Raw genomic sequence first — 23,124 nt, 5'->3', positions numbered from 1 at the left:
GCAAGTGGCCAACCAAAGATTTTAATGATAATATAACATTAATATAACAAGACATGACTCAGTCATGTATACCAGCATGCAGAGCGGACGCTACGCAGCGCGTAGTATATAAGTACATTTACTCAAGTACTTTACTTAAATTTTGTCCTATATATTACTCTGTGTCACAGCGATTTGAACCGACGGCAGGCGTGTATAGTAGCCTTAGAGGCGAGAGGCGTGTCTAGTACCATAGCTTGGGAGGAGGATGTATTGTATACAAAATTGTGACTGCACTCAATCAAGCTCCCAGACTATTTAATGAGGTACCACCACTGTGACATGTGGAGCGTGCCACGCTCTCCCTCAGACTAAGGAAACACACACCCCTTCAAATACTCACTGGGCAGGTCTCATGACACACCACCGTACGTTGATGAGCACATACAGAGATTATTTCCTTTTTTTATTATAATGTTTTTTACACCACAATTGTGAAATTACAGAATCATAAAAGACCATGTGACAGTGTGTTATAAATACAAATGCAAAGCATGCTAAAATCTGAGAATGACTGTGTGTGGTGTACGCTGGCCTGATTTGTTGGCAAAGTCCACCCCAGCAATGGGTGAGAGGGTCGCCTCCAAATGTCGCTGTGATTGGTTTGCCCAAAGTCCATCCCATCACTGGGACAGTCTGTCATAAAGTAGGCCAAGGGACACACAAGGTGACCGGGGCATTGGGTAGACAGTGGCTCTAAAAATATATATATATATTTTTTTACCCTATGAAACGTCCACTTTAAGGGTCTTGCTCAAAGGACACTTCAACACGTAGACCAGGGGGGAAACTGGGGACCTTCGGTTTCCCAGGGAGCTACCGTTTCAGCTATGGCCACCCTATTAAACAGATGATCATATTCTTAGGGTTATGTACAAAAATAAAATGTGTTCAAGCTGCACTAACTCATCTCTCTTTTGTTTTCAGCCAAATCATGTGGTCACCCTGGCGATGCTGATTTTGCAGAGTTCAGTCTGGTGAAGGGAGATGATTTTGTCTTTGGGGCAGAAGTTCGGTACACGTGCCAAAGCGGGTAGGCTACCACTGATTTGCCCTATTGCTTAATATGCATCTTTCTGTTTCTACATCTCATCATTTACATTGTGTTTTATGTGAGTTTAACCACTAAAACCCTAATTGAAAGGTTTACAAGCTCACAACGCATTGCAATGCGGTGAAGTTTCCAATCTGGACAATAACAAGAGAAACAAATCATATTGTGTGCCAATTTGGCATATTTCTACAGTTTTAAAAACGAGCACACAACACAAACATTTCAAAGATAGCAGATCTATAGGCTCACAATGCATCACATTGCAATGTGTCGTGAGCTTGTAGATCTGCTATTTTTTAAATGCTTGAACATTATTTTTTTACATTTTCACCAATAATGACATTATGAATGTCTTTGTGTTCACTTCAGTTACCAAATGGTCAGCAGGCTCAGTAGTCGCCGCTGCATGGTACACGGGTGGGATGGTGTCGTGCCAGTCTGTCAAGGTAAGAGCTCATTAGTATGTATTCATCCATTACATCTCCTATAGCGCATTTGTCATCAATTTCCATCCAAGGCCAAAGGCAGGGGCCTGGAAACAAACAAAGATACTTGAGGTTCAATGAACCTGACAGACATGAATCGACAATCCTCCTGATAGGGCTCTTTGCACAGCAGCCATATTGTGAAGAAATTCACAGGTGTTGCCAATGATACTAATGAAGGCTCTGTTCCATTCTGGTCAAACAGAGTCAGGGTGCTGATGTTGTGCACATTGGCTCACTGGAAACACTCTGCTCTGCTACACCAGTGGGTCTAAAATTGGGGTTCAGAGACCCTCATGGTTCCTTGAGGGGGTCCCAAATGGCCTCTTACGGCCCGTGTGTAACTCTGAGAGTGTACATTCCATTTGTACACTCTCAGAGTTATGGTGGTCATGGAAATTAAAAAGTCTGAGAACCACTGTGCTACATGAAATGGAACAGAGCCTTCATTAGTATCCTTGGTAACACCTGTGAAGGAAGTGATAATATGGCTGCTGTGCATAGAGCCTATTGCTGTGTGCAATGCTTATCTTTTACAGCTATTAACAACTTAAGCTGTCATCGTACAGTGGTGTTGCACGGCGAAAATTGCTGCAAGCTCAGATATGTTTGAGAATGTTTGAGATTTACAACAAAGTGTTCATTGGTATATAACGCAAGTTGATGTTTTTCCTTTTTCATTTCATCTGCCACTGTCCAGCCATTCATTGCCCGGTGATAGATGCAAGAAACGACCTTCAAATAATTGGAGACCGGGAGGAGGCAACTTATGGCAGTGTACTTCGGTTTAGTTGCAGGTCACGTGATTTGATTCTGCAAGGATCAGTAGAGATCGACTGTGATGACAATGGACGTTGGAGTGGCCCAGCTCCATCATGCATTGGTACTGTAGTAGGATATAGTTAGTTAGGCCATAGAAATGTCTAAACTTCTCCTTTCCTCTCTTCCTCAACCCAGGCAAGGCTGGCCAAAACGTCCTTCCTTTTAAATAACACTGAACTTCTGTCACAGTCATACAATTGCACACATTGGCTTTCTACCATAACTATCTAAAATGTTAATTATATTGATTGTAATCAATACATTTTGTTATTATGTAGTCACAATTTCTTGTTACTTTTCATTGGTTCAATATTTATATATATGGGGGGAAAAAACGAATTACCTTTACTCAAGTACTGTATTTAGGTTCAACTATGAGGAATTTTTACTTTACTGGAGTATTTCCAATTTTAAATACTTTTACTTCTACTCCACTACATCTCAGAGACAAATATTATACTTTTATGCCACTACAATTATTTGAAAACTTTAGTTACTAGTTACTTTGTAGATGTTGTTTGATTATCATTAGAAAACATACATTAACCACTTCAGCCCTATATACATTTCGGCCATTTGAAAATAGCTGATCATTTTGATGTTGGGGAAGAAAGTTGCCATGATTAAAACACCTGTCATTTACATCTGAATGTATAGGCCTACACACTCATAAGTCTTACATACTGTATATTTGCAAAAATACCCAATATCTCATACTACCATATATACTGTGGATTGATATTTTGTGTGTGTTCGTCAACAGAAGTCAAATGTACACCACCACAGATTGATAATGGAAATGTGCTTGGCAATCCCGCCGCTGAGTATAAGAAAGATGAAACCCTGAACTTTGAGTGTGACAAAAAGTTCAAACGTTCTCATCCTGTACCTTCAAAATGTACAAAAGTAGGTAACAGAGCCGATTGGATTCCTACACCATTGTGTGAAAGTGAGTATCTTATTGAGAATGAGTAACTTCAATTATACCTTGTTAAATTGTTGAAGTATGACAAAGAATGATGTTCATCATGGTCCTATTTATTGTAACAAATTAACTTTTAACTTATTTTGATTTTCCAACTATTTCAGCTGTGAGATGTACACTGACTAGAGTCCCAGGAACCAGTTATGATGCCAGTCGTTTATTCTCACCTGATGATACAGTAACAGTAACATGTGACCGGGGTTACTCTATTGGTAGTGAAGACTCTAAAGTTATTACCTGCCTATATACTGGAGAATGGGAATTATCCCCTGTATGTGCAGGTACAGTATACTGAATGACTGTATGTGCTACACAAGGAGCAAAGTGATTGTTATATGATAGTTTTATGTTATTCTATCTCTCAGGGTTTGATTACTAATATTATAATCTTGGTTTACTTCAAATTATTCCCACCAACATGTAATTCTCTTTCTCCTCAAGAAATAACATGTCACAATCCGGGACAAGAAACTGGCGTTTCATGGGCTTATTATATAACGAAGAAGCTGGGTGACACTGTATCTTATACATGTAGCAGAGGCTACAAAGCCACAGATGTCAGTAAAACTGCCACTTGCACAAGGGATGGATCATGGACACCAAAACCCCTGTGTGCAGGTATTGTGATGGTGACACAATCTGTGTGTGAGCTGGCATACAAATATCCAGTTAGTGTGTGCAGACCTCTTCTTGATACCATTTATTTTCTTACAGAAATTAAATGTGAGAAACCTGATATTCCAAATGCTGAGATTGAGAATCCACAAAAGATGGAATACAAATCAAACCAAATTGTCAGGTATCGCTGTTTGAAAGAGAGAGATACTCGTCAAGCTTCCTGTGGAAGAGATGGTTGGAGTAGGATTGAGAGATGTGCAGGTAGGGTTTATGGCATACAACAATCTACTGATAGGATGGCTCTATTAGAGTTCTTTTTTATTTACACTTCGTTAAATTTGGCAAAGTATGGCAAATAATTATGTTCATCATGGTCATTTATTGTAACAAACTAACTGTGTGTGCAGACCTCTTCTTGATACCATTTATTTTCTTACAGAAATTAAATGTGAGAAACCTGATATTCCAAATGCTGAGATTGAGAATCCACAAAAGATGGAATACAAATCAAACCAAATTGTCAGGTATCGCTGTTTGAAAGAGAGAGATACTCGTCAAGCTTCCTGTGGAAGAGATGGTTGGAGTAGGATTGAGAGATGTGCAGGTAGGGTTTATGGCATACAACAATCTACTGATAGGATGGCTCTATTAGAGTTCTTTTTTATTTACACTTCGTTAAATTTGGCAAAGTATGGCAAATAATTATGTTCATCATGGTCATTTATTGTAACAAACTAACTCATTACACATTTGATTTTCCAATTTCAGGTGTGACATGTACACTGACTAGAGTCCCAGGAACCAGTTATGATGCCAGTCGTTTATTCTCACCTGATGATACAGTAAGAGTAACATGTGACAGTGGTTACTCTATTGGTAGTGAAGGCACTAAAGTTATTACCTGCCTAGATACTGGAGAATGGGAATCATCCCCTGTATGTGCAGGTACAGTACTGAATGACTATGTGCTACACAAGGAGTAAAGTGATTGTTGTATGATAATTTTATTTTATTTTATTTTATCAGGTTTTGAGAACTATTATTATAATCTTGGTTTACTCCAAATGCACTCGGAAAACAAGGAAGTGTTGATCAAATAGAATACATTTTCGGTTACTGCATTGTCTATTTCTCGCTTCAAATGTTTTCAAAAACATTCTTGAGAGCAACGTTTAGTTGTAAATGACATTGCGTGTTTGTTTACATGGCTGTCATGTTGGATACAGCACAGAATCAAGCAGCAGCAGAGTCTTTGATTTGACAGCGGTCTGTTAGCTCATCGGTCAATATACAGAAATAACACACCGCTGAATTCAGCGATTGGCCAATCAGAATCAAGCATTCAACCAAGCCGTGTAATAAATTGTGTAAACATACTACCATACAGACTGGACAAAATTACGTTTTACTCATTAAAAAAGTTACATTACCGGTTGTATTGTGCCCAAGTATTGTTAAACTGTTAAAAAAATATTTTAAGTAGCATAAGATTAATAGCATTTACAACAACAGCAGGGCCCATTTACAACAGCATTAGCTATGAATAAAAATTATTTGCTTTCGGGTCATGAGATGATATTAGACAGTTGGGCCCTGTTCACAGTGAAATTTGCTGTAAATCAGAATAACGAACGAACGTGTTGTTTTGGTTCTATGTTCTGTGTTGTGCGATGTTACAAAGCGATCTGGCAAAAAAATTAACTACTACTAGCCTACTATAACATACTACTACTATGCAACAAGCTGTCCACTCCGTAAATGGATGAGGCTCTTTGAAATACATGGGAAAGTGTCTACCACATTTGTATGCCCTATGGTATGCAGCTCAAGCAGTTTATTCACCCAAAACAACTGGTGCAGAAGAACAGTTGCAACGTGCTGTGAAATGGGCATGCAGATGACATGATATTTCAAGAGTAGTAACCAGTGAATTCTTGCACTCAGCACAGTTAGTAGTACTAACATATAGATGTTCCACCTAGTTTGTCCATGTACACATATCCATTATCAACGTCGCTGATGCTCTTTGGATGATTCACAACATTTTTTTTCATTATTCCATTTTTGCTGTGCTTCTGCTATTTATTTTTCTCACCTTGAATTCCTCTAGCTATCACAACTTGTAAGTACCCTAAAGTTGAACATGGATTTGGATTCCCTGATGCAAATCAGACAAAAATGTTCTACACCTGCAATGCAAACTATAAGCGTTTCAACAAAGGCTGGTGGGGAAACACGACATGCAATGACGGGGTGTGGAGTGAAACTCCAAGATGTATTGGTAAGGGATCTTTCATATTTGTAGTTCATTTAAATAAACAGGCTATAAATGCAATCAACGAAAGCTGATTTCTGTCTTCAAGAGGGTGTGTGTGTGTGTGTGTGTGTGTGTGTGTGTGTGTGTGTGTGTGTGTGTGTGTGTGTGTGTGTGTGTGTGTGTGTGTGTGTGTGTGTGTGTGTGTGTGTGTGTGTGGGGGGGGGGGGGGAGGGGGGGGGGGCTGTGTTTACAGAGCTAATATTGCAAACCACAAAACACCAGTGCAAAACACCAGTGGTGTAAAGTAACTAAGTACATTTACCTAGGTACTGTACTTAAGTACACTTTTGAGGAATTTTTACTTTCCTGCAGTATTTCCCATTTTCAATACTTTTACTTCTACTCCACTTCATCTCAGAGGCAAATATTGTACTTATTGTAAAACATACATTAACCACTTCAGCCCTATATATATTTCTGCCATTTGAAAATAGCCAATCTACAAGCTCACGCGACACACTGTGAGCTTGTAGATCTGCTATTTTCAAAACCTTTTTATAGATTTTTAACTTCAATGGGACATTCTGCACAATACTTTAACTTTTGGTGCTTTAAGTACATTTTGATACCAATACTTTTTTACGTTTAGTAAAATACCTTACTTTTACTTCTAACAGAGAATTTCTACACTGCAGTATTGATACTTTTACTTAAGTAAAAAAATGTGAGTACTTTTTCCACCACGGCAAACCACTGGCGCAACTGCGCCAAACATTTTATTTTTTCGCTGCCAGTAGGAGAAGTACTTCCAAAAACTTTTTTTTTTTTTTTTTTGTATACTTTTTGAAATATTGAACTTTAATTGTATAATGGAGTAACTGGGGCTGAAACCTTGTCCAATTTTGGAGTAATATTTCATAGCCCTGATATAGACAAGTGACATCATAGATGACTGACACAGCCTGGCCCAGTCTGACATCCACATTGCAACCACAACATTATGTGTTTCCCGAGATTTGCATAATTCTTTTTTTATGGTGTATTAATCATTATTAGTTAAGTTGACTTCATTTTGTATAATCTTCCATTTCAATGTGTTAGTTTTCATTCCATATTTCTGTCCAAATGTTCATCAACGATTGAGTCTTACAGGCTATCACACATAGCACTTTCTGTTCATCTTTCTGGTGTGGCTAATGGGGACCAGTGGTGGAAAAAGTACTAAAATGTACTTAAAGTAAAAGTATCAATACTGCAATGTAGAAGTACTCTGTTACAAGTGAAAGTTTCGGAAAAAGTACAAAAGTATTGGTATCAAAACGTACTTAAAGTACCAAACGTACTAAACTGTTTGAAAATAGCAGATCTCCAAGCTCACAACGCGTCGTGTGCTTGTAGATCGGCTATTTACAAATATCCTAGGTATAAAATAGGGCTAAAGTGGTTAATGTATGATTTATAATGTAATAATATATTTATTTCTGCAAAGTAACTAGTAACTAAAGTTTTCAGATAATTGTAGTGGATTAAAAGTACAATATTTGCCTCTGAGGTGTAGTGGAGTAGAAGTAAAAGTATAGACAATTGGAAATACTCCAGTAAAGTAAAAAGTACCTCAGAATTGTACTTTACACCACTGATGGGGACCATAATTAAAGGACAGAGTATTTCCCTACAGAAACAGGTTTCAAACTTGGTTCCAATACAAAATACTTTCAAACTATTTTGATTATATTTGTTGACCTTTTTTCACCATGATATGACAACTTAATCTTATATATATCTTATCTTTCTAGATAAGAATAAATGTGGCGAAATTCCTCAGATTCTTCATGCTGAAATGAGAGCTCAAACTGATGACCAACGCATTCCATTTGTTTGTGACAAGGGATACCACTCACCAGACATAAGTGTAATAACTTGTAAGAATGGAGAATGGGACTTGAACGACACCACAACAATTTGTAAACGTAAGACATCCACATTCAAATTTCTGATTTCTAATAATATTTTAAATGATACTGTTATGTTACTGTATAAGTGTGATCTTAAATGTATTTTCATCTCTTGCAGCCGTTGAAAACCGTTGCAGACCACCACCAAAAGTTAAAGACGCAATTGTCATGTCTGATTATCAGAAAGAATACTTGTCTGAAACGGAGGTAATATATAAATGCCGCCTTGAAAAAAACCCGGAAGGGAAGGACAACATTAAATGCAAAAATGGTGAATGGAAGCCAAAGACACCACAATTTCATTGTATAGGTGAGTATTGGCTATTTCAACATTAGGCTTGTTATAGCAAATGATGCAATGATTGTTAAGCTTTTGTAAACATGCTGCTTCTGTTGTGTGTCATGATGAATATCTGGAAACAGGCCCATGACTTGTTTTTCATAGACCATTGCGTAAGAGCACTGACAAAACTCTGTCCAACACTTTGGTCTCAAACATGATAGCTCTTTAAAACTACTGGCTGGGTCGCCATGGACTTGCTGACAAAGCTACTGCTTTTGGTGATCCCGTGGCCTTTCCTCTAGTTAGCACCACCCTTGGGCCAACATTTTCACTCTGGTCCTAAACAAGATATCGCAAAATCTACAACCTCTAAGGTCCAGTAGTGGGGCAGGCAGATTTGTGTGTGAGGCATAGAGTGGATGGGTGAATTGGCCATTTCTGCAGACGAGGTGGCGTGATTTTCCCTGCCTGCATCATGTGTTTGGTATTTTGGAGACTTGCCGTGCGCCAGTGTGGGAAGAGAGCAGTGTTGCCATGTCTGCTTATTATAAGCGACTTTTCTTTTTGGGCTTGTTTCTAAAGTGTAGGTGTTTATTTGGGCTTGCCTTTTTATAATTATTATTTAAACCAGTGGTTCACAAATATTTTCATGTCAAGGACCCCCAAATTCATATGTATTTGTCCCTATAACCCCCATCTGAAAATGTTCTGTGCCAGGGAGCCCCCGTACGAGATTTGTGTTGTTAGAATGTTTCCAAAATCTTTCAAATATTCCACATTTTATTTCAAGACTTTTTGAAAATAGCAGATCTGCTAAGCTCACAACACGTCGCATTGCGACGTGTTGTTAGCTTGTAGATCGGCTATTTTCAAATAGCCGATGTATACAGTATGTAGATTTAAAGTGCTCATGTGGCCTATAGTCGCTTCTTTTGGGCTTATTTTCCTAGACCTGGTTGCTTTTCCAAATGAGCAGCACAATGCAATTTTGCTTGTCTTTTTCCTTGGACATGAATCTCCCAAGCTGAAAAACATATATTTTAGCATGCTTTGACGCAATGTAAGCTTTTAGATTTGCTATGTCTGCTGAATGTTTGCCCCAGAATAGGGACGCTAGGCCTTAAGGGTTCATGTGGTTAATGGATTAGTTCACTTCACCCCAAAAATTACTTACATTTCTATTGTTTACTCGCCCCATTATGTCTTCGACACAAGGAGAACTTTTGTTTGTAACATTCCTTTACATTGAATGAAGAATCCAACAAAAAGGGGAAATATTCAAACATCCAGTTATAAACTCCAAAACAAACCTCATGGTGTGATCTCATGTGTCTTCTATCCAGCCACGGTGATAACCTTTCCAAAATATAACCATAGAAGAAGAAAATAAACACTTTTTTAAACACTTCCGAGCTAGGCGGTTTTATGCAGGAAAGACGCAAGCGTCTGGACGCTAGCGTGCGTGTAAATGAGCTCCGGTTGAACCACACGTGTACGCTCTGGCGCGTTCTTCGCTCATGCATATCTTGATGTTTGAACCCAGAAGTGACTTATAAAGTACAATTTCTTCAAGATGAAGCGGTGGATTTAAACACAGCCTTATGCAAATCGATAAAAGACTATTGCGATCACACTGTGAGTGTTGTTTTGGAGTTTATTTTGCTTGTTTGTTTTTTTTGCTTTTTATCCCTTGTAGTGACTATCTTGAACAAACAATTAGCCACTCGGCTAGGCACAGGGAAACTGTTTTTAACGCATTCAATAATCAAATGACCAAAACTGCTGGCGGGTGATGTTCCCATTTATTAATAGTATAGCATGAATCACAGCAACGTTTGTTAATGCAAATAAAATAGGACGGTAAAAAACATGTAATCTCAACCCTGTGTGTCCATCCATCAAGCGGCTTGCTGCACCTGTGTCCCTTAATTGTCTCATTACCTGCCGATTACCGCGGCACCCCACCCCTCACGGTGAACCCGCCCTACCTCGCCACTTCATTGTGGGTACTCCACCCTTCTCTAGTCTGTCACAACACCCCCACCTGCCCAGCCATTGACTGCGATTCATACCGTTTCTCCTGTTTCCCCTAAATAGGGCTCTTAACTCTTTCAGTGCCAATGAAATAAAAAAATTATTGCGAACTTTGCCAGAATTTTTGTTTGTTTTTTTCAAAGAAAATAAAAAGTGCTTAGGAAGCGAGATACAGCCTTTTTCAGTTTTAGGTTAAACAAAGAGTGGATGGAGCTGCAAATCTTCAGATAATGATATCTTGGGTTCTGAACACTTTTTTCAAGAAAAAAAAAAAAAAAATTCTATTTTTTTATTTTTTTTTAAAAACTCGGGATAACTCGGGGTCTGGCACTGAGAGAATGTAGTTGATGAGGAATACATGAACTGTGAAAATAAATTAAATGTCAATGCCAGAAATCCCTTTGCTATTCCTGCTTCTTCTCTTAACTTGTACTGCATATGTAGAGATTTTGTCAATTTTTAACTAATATTTTCTCTCCCTCTGTCTCTCTCATACACACACACACTCTCCCTCGAGACACAGGACAGTTCCATAGTACATGTGATTTATCAATGCGTTCTGGCTGCTTCTAGACACATGCTTTATCTGCATTATTTTGTGTGTACAGATGGTTAACTGTCCTTCCATGTTTGTTTGTGTATTGAAGCTAAGAGCTGCCCCAGGCCCGAACTGGCTGCAGGTGACATTACTATCCATGGTCTGCCAGACAACAATGGCCGCATACCTGTTGACCAAAAGCTAACATTCAGCTGTGACACCCGTGGGAAAAAACTGAATGGAACGTCAGTGCTGACATGTGGTGAAGATGAAAAGTGGAACCATCCAATTCCTTCTTGTGAAGGTATAGTCTTCGGATCAATGCAGTGCAGATATTGTAATGGCCAAATGTGCCTGAGTTATCAGTCAAGTGAAGGAACTGTTGATCTGTGGACACTTGTGGATCACTGGTGAAATCATCATATTCAATCAAAAATATAATTTTACATTTCAGCCCTGCTAGTGCTGGGGCTCCAAGGATGGCAATGTTGGTCCACTTTGGTCCTTAACAATTAGGTGTAAAAAACTACCCACTGGATTGCCATGGAATTAGCTGTGCACATTCATGCTCCCCAGAAGATGAACCCCATGGTCTTTCTTCTTGCCCTTAGGCCAAAATGTCTGTTTGAGATATCTCAAAATCGAATCGGCAGCCAGATTGCTATGAAACTTACTGTGTGCAAATTTCCAAAACATTTCAAAATATAATGGGCCATTTGTCATGAAAACTTTGTAAAAAAAAAAAAATCTTTGGTCCCAAACGAGATCTCTCAAAATCTACTATCTGAGATGTTGGAAGCACTAGTGGGGCTTTCAGACTGTGTTGTTGATAAGGAACACAATCGTGAATAACTGTGACAATACATTGAAATGTCAGAAATCTCTTTGAATTGACTGCCTCTTCTTCTCTTAGCTTATATAGATTTGTTTCCTCTCGTTTTTACCTAATATATTCTCTCTCTCTCTCTCTCTCGCTCTCGCTCTCTCGCGCTCTCTCTCGCTCTCTCGTTCTCTCTCTCTCCCCACACAAGGCAGCTCAATACAGTCCATGTGATTTATCCACGTTTCTAGACATGCTGAGTGTGTGTAGCCCTATTTGTACAGCTGGTTAACTGTCTTTCCATGTTTGTTTGTGCAATGTCTTAGATGTGACCTGCCCCCGACCGCCTGCAGATGGAGAGATTGATATTAAACCTCAACGAGTAAAGGCTGGCCCTACACTTGAAACTCTAACATTCAGCTGTTCAGCTCCGAAACGACTGAATGGCACATCAGAGCTGGCATGTAATGAAACTGGACAGTGGGACCATGTGTTCCCTTCTTGTGACGGTACAGTATAGTCTTTTATTTCTTTTCTTTTTTTATTTATTTCATGCCTGTATTGATAGGATAGTAGCCTGGCAGAAAAAGGGGAGAGGGATGGGGTGTGACATGCAGCAAAGGTCGTCGGGATCGGGACTCGAACCCGCAATGTGCTGACAGGCTACTTTGGAGCCGAGGTGCCTGGACCGCTACGCCAGCGGCCCAGGCCGGTAGAGTACAGTCTTAGCATTAAAGCAATAGTCAAATGTGCCTGAGTTATCAGGCAATGGTAGGGGGCAGCAAATTTGCACTAGGCAAATTAGACTAGACTATGTGTAACTTAAGGTGGCCAAATAGGGTACAATAAAGTAAGTAGAACGGGAGAGGCTGTCTGTATCAGCCGATATCACAGAAGTCTGTCCCTGTTACAATGCGCTAGACCCCTGGGAAATGGATTGCTGAGGTGGAGCGCCACCCCTACGACCAGCTCCCCGTATTTACCGCACGAATTACCGCCCCCAAGCCGTGCCACATATACACTGAGTTGGCGGTGCCCGAGATCGAACCCATAACCTTGTGGTCCAAAGGCAAGAGCTCTACCGACTGAGCTACCCGGACAGAACAGGGTTCCTGTGGTTAAGAGCTACTCTATGTATGTGCCCCTGCACCTGGCGCATTGTTATTAAAATGACAGATTCAGCAACTGCTGAGGAAATTGATCTGCCAAAGGCAGCATTAAAGGAGAATTTTGGACTAAAGTTTTCTTACCTTTTCTATGACGTTATGATATCTTAGGATGAATGGTACAGTAGAAAAAAATCATAACTCCACCCCTGAGCCGCCACAACTTAAAAGGTGCGCGGATAGGCCTTAGGTTAGATCACATATTTTAATAGCTTTTTTTTTTTTTTTTTTTTGAGATCTGACGTTCATAGTGACAGAACACTGTCCCAAAAAAAAAAAAAAAAAAAAAAGAAGTCTCGCTAGACGAGATTGAAATCTCGAGATTTCAATCTCGTCTAGCGAGACTTCTGTTTTTTTTTTTTTTTTTTTTTTTGGTTGCATAGTGTTTTGTCACTATGAACGTCAGATCTCACCAAAAAAAACTTTTAAAAAAGCTATTAAAATATGTGATCTAACCTAAGGCCTATCCGCGCACCTTTTAAGCTGTGGCGGCTCAGGGGTGGAGTTATGACATTTTTCTACTGTACCATTCATCCTAAGATATCATAACGTCATAGAAAAGGTAAGAAAACTTTAGTCCAAAATTCTCCTTTAAGTGATAAAATTATATCAGGAGACGCAGGGAAACAAAAGCTCTCCGCTCACCACACCATCAAATAGAACAGAGAAGTGGACCACCCCCAGTGTGCTGCTGGTCTGAATCAATACTTTATTGTCTCCGCCAGGCCGAAAGGCATGGCGAGAGAGTATGTTTTCCACCCCGTCCGTCCGTCCGTCCGTCCGTCCGTGTGTCCGTCTGTGACCAGCTAATCTCTGCCACCATTGGCTTGATCACAGCGCCACTGTGCACACACACTCCCTGGATGCCAATTCCGAACCTCTGCCCCAAATTTTTCACATGGCCCTGTTATAGCGCCACCAGGAGGCCAATTTGTGCAAAACATATTTTTTGACAGTACTCCTACAGATTTTGTCCAAAAATCCCGCAAATCGGTACACAGTATCTCTATAGTCATTAAACGAAACAGGTTTTTCAGATTTTTCATATTCCATCTTGATTGGCTAAAAATGGCTTCCAAAGTTTGCAGGAGTGCTCCGTTTTGAACAAAATGCCTCAAATCATGAACACAGCATGCAATTTCCGCAATTTGCTCGCATATTTCCACTATGCCAAGGAATAAATGGCACTTGAACATTTTCAAATCAGCCTCATGGTGGAGCTATAACAGGCCGATTCATGTTTGTACCTATAACTGCACCGATCTGTGTAAAACTTTGTATGCGCACTCCCTAGAGGTCAAGGAAAAACCTTTGCCCTGCATTTTTCACATCTGCCTTTTATAGCGCCACCAGGAGGCCGGCTTACGTAAAACATTTTTTTTAAATATAACTCCTTCCGATTTTATCCAAATTTCACACAAATCTGTACACAAGATCTCCACAGTCATGTGATCAAGACGGATGTGTCAGTAGTGGCTTGTTTTGAACAAAATTCCGCAAATCATGAACGCACCGTCCGATTGCGGTCAAACTTTGCACGCGCCTTCACACTATGTTGAGGAACAAATGCCACCCTTTTAACATTGGCCTGTTATAGCGCCACCAGCAGGTCTAATTTAGAAAAAACAATTTTTTTGCACAAAATGCCCCAAGCCATGAATGCAGTGTCCGATTGCCGTGCAAGGCCTAATAAGGAATGGCACCCTTTTCACATTGGCCTATTATAGCGCCACCAGGAGGCCACAATAATCTACCTAACCTGGCGGAGACCTGTGCTCCGAGGAGCACTTTTTCTAGTTTATATACAATTACTACCCAATATGTATCTAATATGTATGGCCAAAACATGGAAGATTGTTTACCTTACAATGTTTCTTTAGTCTAAAGTTTGATAATTACAATAATGACTCCTACTGAAGCAACATCAATTGTTACTGTATGTGTCCATTATTTTTAACCACTTGAACCCCATGCTTCCATATTCTGAGGAGAACATTAGCCAAAAATAGCTGATCTACAAGCTCACAACACATTGCATTGAGATGTGTTGTGGGCCTGTAGATCGGCTATTGTTGGTGAAGAGATTTGGTGAAGACAGAAAAAAGCACCAGGTCTAGGGCTTAAGTGGTTAAACCCAATGTTTCAATGCATATAGTAGGTATGTCACAGTTATATGGAAGAGAAGATGTGAGATGGAGAGCTTCAGTTACAGTAGTTAGAGGATTTTTGTTTTTAGATCAGGATCTTTCTAAAAACAAAAATCCTCTATTGAGCATCGAGCAGACCTTATACTGCTATGGTCGTGTCTATCTTGTATCTTGTGTCACATAACAACATAACAACTGAACTGCAAGGATGAGAAGAGCTGACCTGGAGTGGTTCGGTTAGATCAGTTAGTCTTGTGGTCATGTCTTATATCTTATAGCTCCAGATCACCTCTTCTCTTCCGTACAGTTCATACTGTAAATAATTCGTATTTTTTTATTGATGACCATTTCCCCCAAAACAGTTCCTTGTAAAGTTCCACAACTGCCTGCCAATTTGAAGATAAAAAACCAACCCCAAACCTCACTATTATGGAAAGGCGACGAGTTACAGTTTCGGTGCTCCGGCAGACTGTATCTTCAAGGGAGTGAACAGATTGAATGTCGGGCAAATGGAAACTGGAGTGATAAAGTTCCAATTTGTTCAGGTAAAGTCCTTTCTTTTGATATCTGGTCAGATCACTGTTTGTCTGGTTGGAAAACATAATGTCTGTCTGTCTGTCTGTCTGTCTGTCTGTCTGTCTGTCTGTCTGTCTGTCTGTCTGTCTGTCTGTCTGTCTGTCTGTCTGTGTGTGTGTGTGTGTGTGTGTGTGTGTGTGTGTGTGTGTGTGTGTGTGTGTGTGTGTGTGTGTGTGTGTGTGTGCTCAAACCAGGAAGAACTTCACCAAAAGAACGTGTATATTGAACGTGTTTCTTGCTTTGCTAAACCCAAAGTACTGTAACAGTAAAAAATATGTTTTTGAACATTATGTCATACTGTAGAATCCAACAGCTGTGGAGCACCACCACGTCTTGAGGACGGAGACCTCAAAAACATGAAAAAAGACGAGTATAGCTACGGTGAGATCGTTGAATATGATTGCCAGAGCTCCTACATCATTGAAGGTCGATCTCGTACCTGCCAGAATGGTCAATGGGTTGGAGATGTGAAATGCCTCAGTAAGTCACTATTCTTTCTTAAAAAATGATGTTGGAATCTGTTATTACGTTTTGTATATTCTAATAATATATTGATTTCAATGAGGAATTATAGAGTCTGCACCCAGCCTAGGGCTGGACAGTATGACTTCAAATCAATATCACCATTATATTTCAAGCTCAATAGTGAAGGTCACAACGCTCACAAGCTCATGACGCGCCACGATGCGACACGTTGTGAGCTTGTAGATCTGCTATTTAGTGTGGTTGCCCGAATGATTAACCAGACTATAGTACTCTACCCCCTTTATCATTCCACTTTCTAGATAAAAAAATGTCTCGCGCGCTATTTCTCCCACAGTTTTTTTTCCCAAATTTTCAAAATGACCGGCTTCACCGGGACCAGACTGCTTGTACTTTGCTAAGAGATTGGTTACATAGTTTAATTGATATTGATTTATTAGTTTATTAAATTTCCCCACTTTAATCGAATAATGAAAAAACTCAAATTCAAGTATTTTTTTCTCAGAAACCGTAAAGGCTAGAGTTAAAAAACTTTGAGGGGAGGTTCATAGTTTATTGCAAAATTATTAATAAAATAATTACACCAGTTGGCCACATGGTGGCGCTATAACAGTCCACTTTACCTTTTGGCCTATAACTTTTGAACCGTAGGTCGTAAAATGAAAACATCTTTACCCCTAAATGTCTTGGGTCATGACGCAACTCCCCATATAGGCCACGCCCATTTGCGTCTGGATAGATTCTCAGCCATTTTGAATTTTCTTCAAAACACACGTGATCTCTGGACCCATGCGATAAACATATCCAAACGGCATTTTTATAGTCCTTACCGTTCGTTCGTAATTGGCTTCCAAAGTTAGTGGGAGGGGCCCGTTTTACCAAAAATGCCAAAAATTACGAACGAAACGTCCAATAGATCCCAAATTTGAATCACATGTCGAGGGTGGTTTATTCAACGAATCATTTCCACTTTGATCCATAGGGGGCGCCACAAATGCGCAAAACGTAACCGCTTGATGCAAAAACATGATTTTTGGGGGGATCAGTTCTCTCAAAATGAAAAGCACGTGATCTCAGGAGTGACATGACGACTCGACGGCCCGCTATATTTGTGGGAGGGGCCTATTCATTTAGTGGTAGGGGCCTATTTCCTCAAATCAAAACGGCACGTGTCACGAGCGCGGGATCCGATCGGCACCGAATTCGAATCGCACATTGCGCGGCCTCCGACGGTAATCCTCCCAGCGTATTCCTCGCGTCCCGGCGGCCGCCTGCGACCCGCGACCGGCGTCTGCGCAACCACACTTTGCAATTTCCCAGAATTGCGACGCGTCTAGTTTCAAATGTTTTTGTACGCCGAAATTGTACAACAAAGTATAATACAGGGTTATGTGGTTTATCAACCTTTTTACGTTTAAGTCGGTTATTGGTTTTAAATATTGGTTTTCGATATATTTTGCGTTAATTGCCCAGCCCTAACCCAGCCTACATGGAATTAGAAGAGAATGTAAAAATGAGTTTGGTTGAGTATCAAAAGGATCTACAGTTGACATAATGTTTATGAATGTGTGTGTGTAAGACCATTATGGAATAGTTCATGAAGAGAACAAGGTTCATGTTGCTGCCTTTACAATAAAACATTTAGTAATATAATAATGCCTGGCAAAAAAAAAAAACTTTCAAATACATGCATGGTGAGATATCCCGTAGTCTAAAGATCAGCTGTTATTGAATCATCAATTACTTAAAGGAGAACTTCACCGACTTTCAACCATATCTTCGTATAATTGGTCCTCACTAATGCTGATTAGGACAGCTCCAATTCCCGTCTACTCGCTCTGCAGCTTAGAGGTGGGCTGTGGACAGTTCAGAAACCTGCCTACCGATTACATCATCAATTTGGACTCCAAGCGAATTACAAAACTACAACCTTTCTCTTGCTGGAAAGTTAGTATTCTAAAATAGAAGCCATAGAGCACCAAAGTCTGACGTAATTTACGCATCCTACCTGGGTCGCGTTTTTTCCCCCCAATCTGAATTCCCATAGACGTGTTTAATATCGCGTCAAATAAGAACTGTATTCCAAAAATAAACAAATGGTTTGACTCTTATGGATATGAAGCATCAACTGACGGTGAGAAAACACTAATGTTAATTCCGCCAAATTAGTTAAATTTTCGCTAGAAACAGACTGTATCAAATATGAGTGACTGACTATCATAAACGATACAGAGCCACCTCCCTGACAATATCGCAGAGACAGTTTGTTTAGTTTTGAACCACAATTCTTATATGAGACGATTCTAAGATGACCCAATGTTATTCTCCATAGAGAAATGACTTCCGCGACCCAGGGGATGAACGAGTGACGTCAGGACTTCTGTCTGTGCTCTGTTGTTCTTGCATCAATAAAATAAAAAGTTTGACATCTCGTTTGAAATTATCAAACAATCTTGATCATTAGTGCGGACCAATTATGTGAAGATAGGTTAAAAATGCGTGAAGTGGTCCTTTAATGCTGGCCATGGAGTGGGATCATGGACCTACCATAGATGCCAATTCATACTGTAATGTCCAAAATGATTTAAAAATGACTATGTGATTGTCAAGCATTAATGTCATCTCTCTTGTCTTTAATCCGTTACAGAACCCTGCACTGTGAATGAGGAAGATATGAACCGGAACAATATCAGATTCAAAATTGAAAACCCTGATAATAAATTGCATGCACCACATGATACATCCCTTTCATTTCTATGTAAATTCCGTGGCCAGACCAGTATTATTAATCTGCGTCAGAAGTGTACTGATGGTACGATAACACTGCCTGTTTGTTATTTCTTATCCAACTAGAAATTAACTAACAAATAAGGAAATCGTCTCTGTCGGGTGGAAACCTGTTACTTTTCAGGATTCAAATTCAGAATCTGCTACTTTTGATCGTTTTGTGTGACACTGTAGTATGATAAAGTAGGGCAATAATTTATGAAAAAAAAACACAAAACGTTAGAATATGAGGTATCTGCCCGACACCAACGAAAATGAATAAGTAAGAATTTGACAAATGATGTTGTAACATTATAAACTTGTCTCATCTCCTTGTCTCATCTGTTTAAGAAAGTAGTTAGCTGATATATTCCACTTTTACCTTAGCGCTAGCCTAGGTATACTGTTAGTTGCTTGTTTTAGAAGAGAATGCACTTAAGACTTCTGGTGATTAGTAGTTTCCTTCCCTACCTATGTTTAATGCACTTATTGTAAGTCGCTTTGGATAAAAGCGTCTGCTAAATGACTGTAATGTAATGTAATGTAATGTAATAAACCTGGACTCTCTGCAGTGCCCTCACCTGCAGCAATCTAAATAAAACATGGTATTTTATTCTCAACTCTGTCTTTTTGTCTCTGTTCAAAATGAAAGGAAAATATCAAAATTAATAGTCATTGTTGATATCCATTGCACTTTTCCAATATTTACTGGTTTAAAAAGCCATGCAATATCTTGCACACTGCTCTTGCCAATAATCACATTTATTAGAATAGGCCTACTAACTTTTTGATCTGGCTGGATATTTGTCATAGTAAATAAGTATGATCAACAATGCTACACCCTTCAATCAATTCTTATAGACAACACCTGGTGTAATATTAAGTTACAGTACACCCCTTTTCACCATGCATTAAGAACAAGGGCAGAAGCACATGATCAAATAGCAAGGCAACATACTGACTTGTTATCAAGAGCACGCACGCGTGCGCGCACACACACACACACACACACACACACACACACACACACACACACACACACACACACACACACACACACACACACACACACACACACACACACACACACACAGACTTGCTGTTATCAAGAGCAGTGGTTCCCAAAGAAATGTATCATGCCCGGGACCCAAACTAGTGAAAACAGCAGATCTACAAGCTCACAAGGCGCCACTTCGCACCACGTTTGGAGCTTGCAGATCTGCTAATTTCACTTCTTCTTAAATAAATAAAAAAATATTTTCTCTGTATAGATTTTTTTTTATTTCTTTATTTTTATTTATGAAATACTTTTGCAAAATGTTGGAATTGTTTTTAATAGTTTTTTTTAATTGTTGCGATTTTTTGGTTTAAACTTTTTTTAATCTTTTGAAATAATATATATATTTTATTTTTTGAACGTAGGAAACGCAAAAAAGGGGAAATATACTCACAACCCATAAAAATTGGCCCAGGACTCAAACATGGGTCCTGACCCACTGTTTGCGAAACAGTGACCAAGAGCACACACACAGCAACCAGGGCCCTTAGCAGCCAGGGCCTATATAATATAATATATATATATATATATTTATTTATTTTCAAACAGTGAAAAACAACATATTTACAGCACAATAGAAAATGCTTCTGCAGATGTACAATATCTTTGAGCTTATTTTTTCCGAGAACCCAGTCTGGTCCAAATCTGGGGGAAAAAAGGTTAATTAATTCAACATTGAAAATATTCCTTCTGTTCAACACGTACACACAAATACAGTCAATAGCACACAGCCACTATATGTTGGAGTCCTTTAGGATTTTAACGATTCCTTAATTGTTCCCTTTAACGCTTCCTATAGGGGGTTCCAAATTAACCCTTTATATGTCTTTAACTCTGAGAGGGTACTAATGGAACAGAATTGTTTCCATTTGTACACTCTCAGAGTTGGAACCACCAATATTGTAATTGCATATAGCACACGTGAAGCCCACATACCAGCTCTGACAGTGTGATAAAACTGGTTCCGGAAACAGTTCCAAATATGAAGGAACTGATTCCAGGTCCTCATTGTTGGATCCGTTTCCGGATCCAAACCCTACACACTTACTTTGGCACAGGCCGGGATTTGCGAGGCGTCGCTTGCAGGAAACTCCCGTTGATATTTGCGGGCTGTGAGACGGTAGATGCTAGAGATCCTATCCATAGCCTGCCCTTGGAGAGCTAAAACGTTTTATAACGTTATATACATCGGCTATTTGAAAATAGCGGCCGTGTTGTGAGCTTGTAGATTGGCTCTTTTTTTTTTTGAAGAAATGTGGACAATCTTTGAATATTTTTTAAAATAATTTCACAACACTAATCTTGTCTGGTGGTCCCTGGAACAAAATTATTTCAGATGGGATGGGGGTCCATGACCAAATCTTCCATATAATGCATGCGTGGCCACGGGGTCTGTTGTCATGGTTCGCCCAGACCTTCTCCAAAATGGCGGCCGCGATACAGGTCACGCCAATGAACTGCAGAGGCAGTTACAGGCAATTACAATTCAAACAGTGGAGATATAGACAGTGGTGTCGTGGAGGCCACACGGGGTAGGACGGCGTGTGGCCAGTAATTTTTTCACGCGCAAGGTACGGCACGGTACAGTGCAAGCACGCTAGAACGTGCCCCTCCCCCCCTGTAGATTCACGAGCCAAGTACCCAAATGGCTTTGCATAACAGGTTTAAAAGTGAGTGTGAAAATGTTTCCTCAGATTCCTCACACCTCGCATCTGCTGCCAGTATCCTATCTGCACACAACAATGCCTCAGCCACCGTCAAAGAAGAGAAATTACTTGTTCAAAGCAAACTTTTAGTTTCAGTTCTATAATTCCTTGAATTTGTATTAGTTTAAAAAGACTAAAACTAAGCTAAAAAACATTTCCTATACAAACAGGTTTCCTAATTTAAGGTAAAATAAAATGCACGCGGTGTGCGCGTGCCATGCACGCGCGTGCGTGTGACGTCATTAAAATACCGTCCTGCCAGTAAAAAAAAGATTCCAAGTTGATCTCTTAACAACTCTCTCTCCCATAGCCCCTAGCCTGGGCAGCATATCTTTTCGGGTCTATGATCCGGTCTAACTCTACGTCACCAGGCGCGTCATCCGCGTCATCAAGCGGCCGGATGGGCAGAGCCGGAAAGACCTCACCCTGACTCACCCCAAAATAGGTCCGTCCTAATAAAATCCTTGATGCGGCATAGTTTAGCTTATTTTTTAAATATAAATGTGCATGCACTATCCGGAGACTATTTAGCGTCTGTATTATCCCACGGGGAAATTCTATTCCATTTAAATAGGGATTGGGGAACAAAAACAAAGCGGCACCGCAAAACCGGATGGGCAGAATCCGGAAAGAGCATTATTATTATTTATTTTTTCAGTAGGCGTGGCCTAGACCGGATCATATGGGTCTTTAGTAACGCATACCAGGCTTTCCTCCGAGGTGGAAAGACTGGTGACGCGAGGTTACATAGCCCCAGACTGTCTGTCTCACCAGCTGTGCTCAATCAATGCCATTCTTAAAGGAGTAGTTCACCCAAAAAATGAATTATTTTCTATCAATTGCACACTCCATGAAGCCTTGAATCCATGGATTTATTTTTGTTTTTGTGGCATTCCTAAGCCAATAATTTGATTCCCGTCTCCTACCGGCTAATGTATCCGGTAGGAGACACAAAGTAGATTGTTTGTGTCTCCTACCGGATACACACCCGGTCATCAAATTATTGGCTTAGGAATGCCACAAAAACAAAAATAAATCCATGAATTCAAGGCTTCATGGGGTGTGCAATTGATAGAAAATATGTCATTTTTTGGGTGAACTCCTCCTTTAACATGCAAGACCGCAACAAACTTCGTCTCCCAAAGTTTAACTAAGCATATAGGCATTCCTGTTCAATGTCCCCATGCAACCTCCACAGGGATGTCAGAGAAGTCCCTCCAGAGGTGGGAGTTAAATTCCTTCCGGACAGAGGTCACCTCCAAACGTTCCCAGTTCACCTAGCCTCGCGTGGCCAGACAATATCACACGACACACTGCGTGGATATTAGTCTGG

The 23,124-nt window shown here is 39.9% G+C and overlaps 1 protein-coding gene across 1 annotated transcript; it reads left to right on the top strand.

Annotated features, from left to right (window-relative positions):
• Positions 1-603: 603 nt before the first annotated feature.
• On the top strand, positions 604-23,072 carry LOC308086833 (complement factor H-like; the record flags this gene model as incomplete). Its single annotated transcript, XM_080430478.1, has 10 exons — positions 604-607; positions 967-1,054; positions 1,463-1,539; positions 3,164-3,349; positions 3,490-3,666; positions 3,827-4,003; positions 11,180-11,374; positions 12,217-12,399; positions 16,083-16,259; positions 22,990-23,072. 10 exons carry the CDS (start codon positions 604-606, stop codon positions 23,070-23,072), a joined length of 1,347 nt encoding a protein of 448 aa, XP_080286604.1.
• Between the last annotated feature and the right edge of the window lie 52 nt (positions 23,073-23,124).

This window comes from Gymnoscopelus braueri (genome assembly GCF_963280865.1).
Source record: "Gymnoscopelus braueri genome assembly, chromosome: 6".
Taxonomy (NCBI): Eukaryota; Metazoa; Chordata; class Actinopteri; order Myctophiformes; family Myctophidae; genus Gymnoscopelus; species Gymnoscopelus braueri.
Note: the sequence above shows the minus strand (reverse complement) of the source record. Positions and strands in the feature narration are given on the sequence as shown.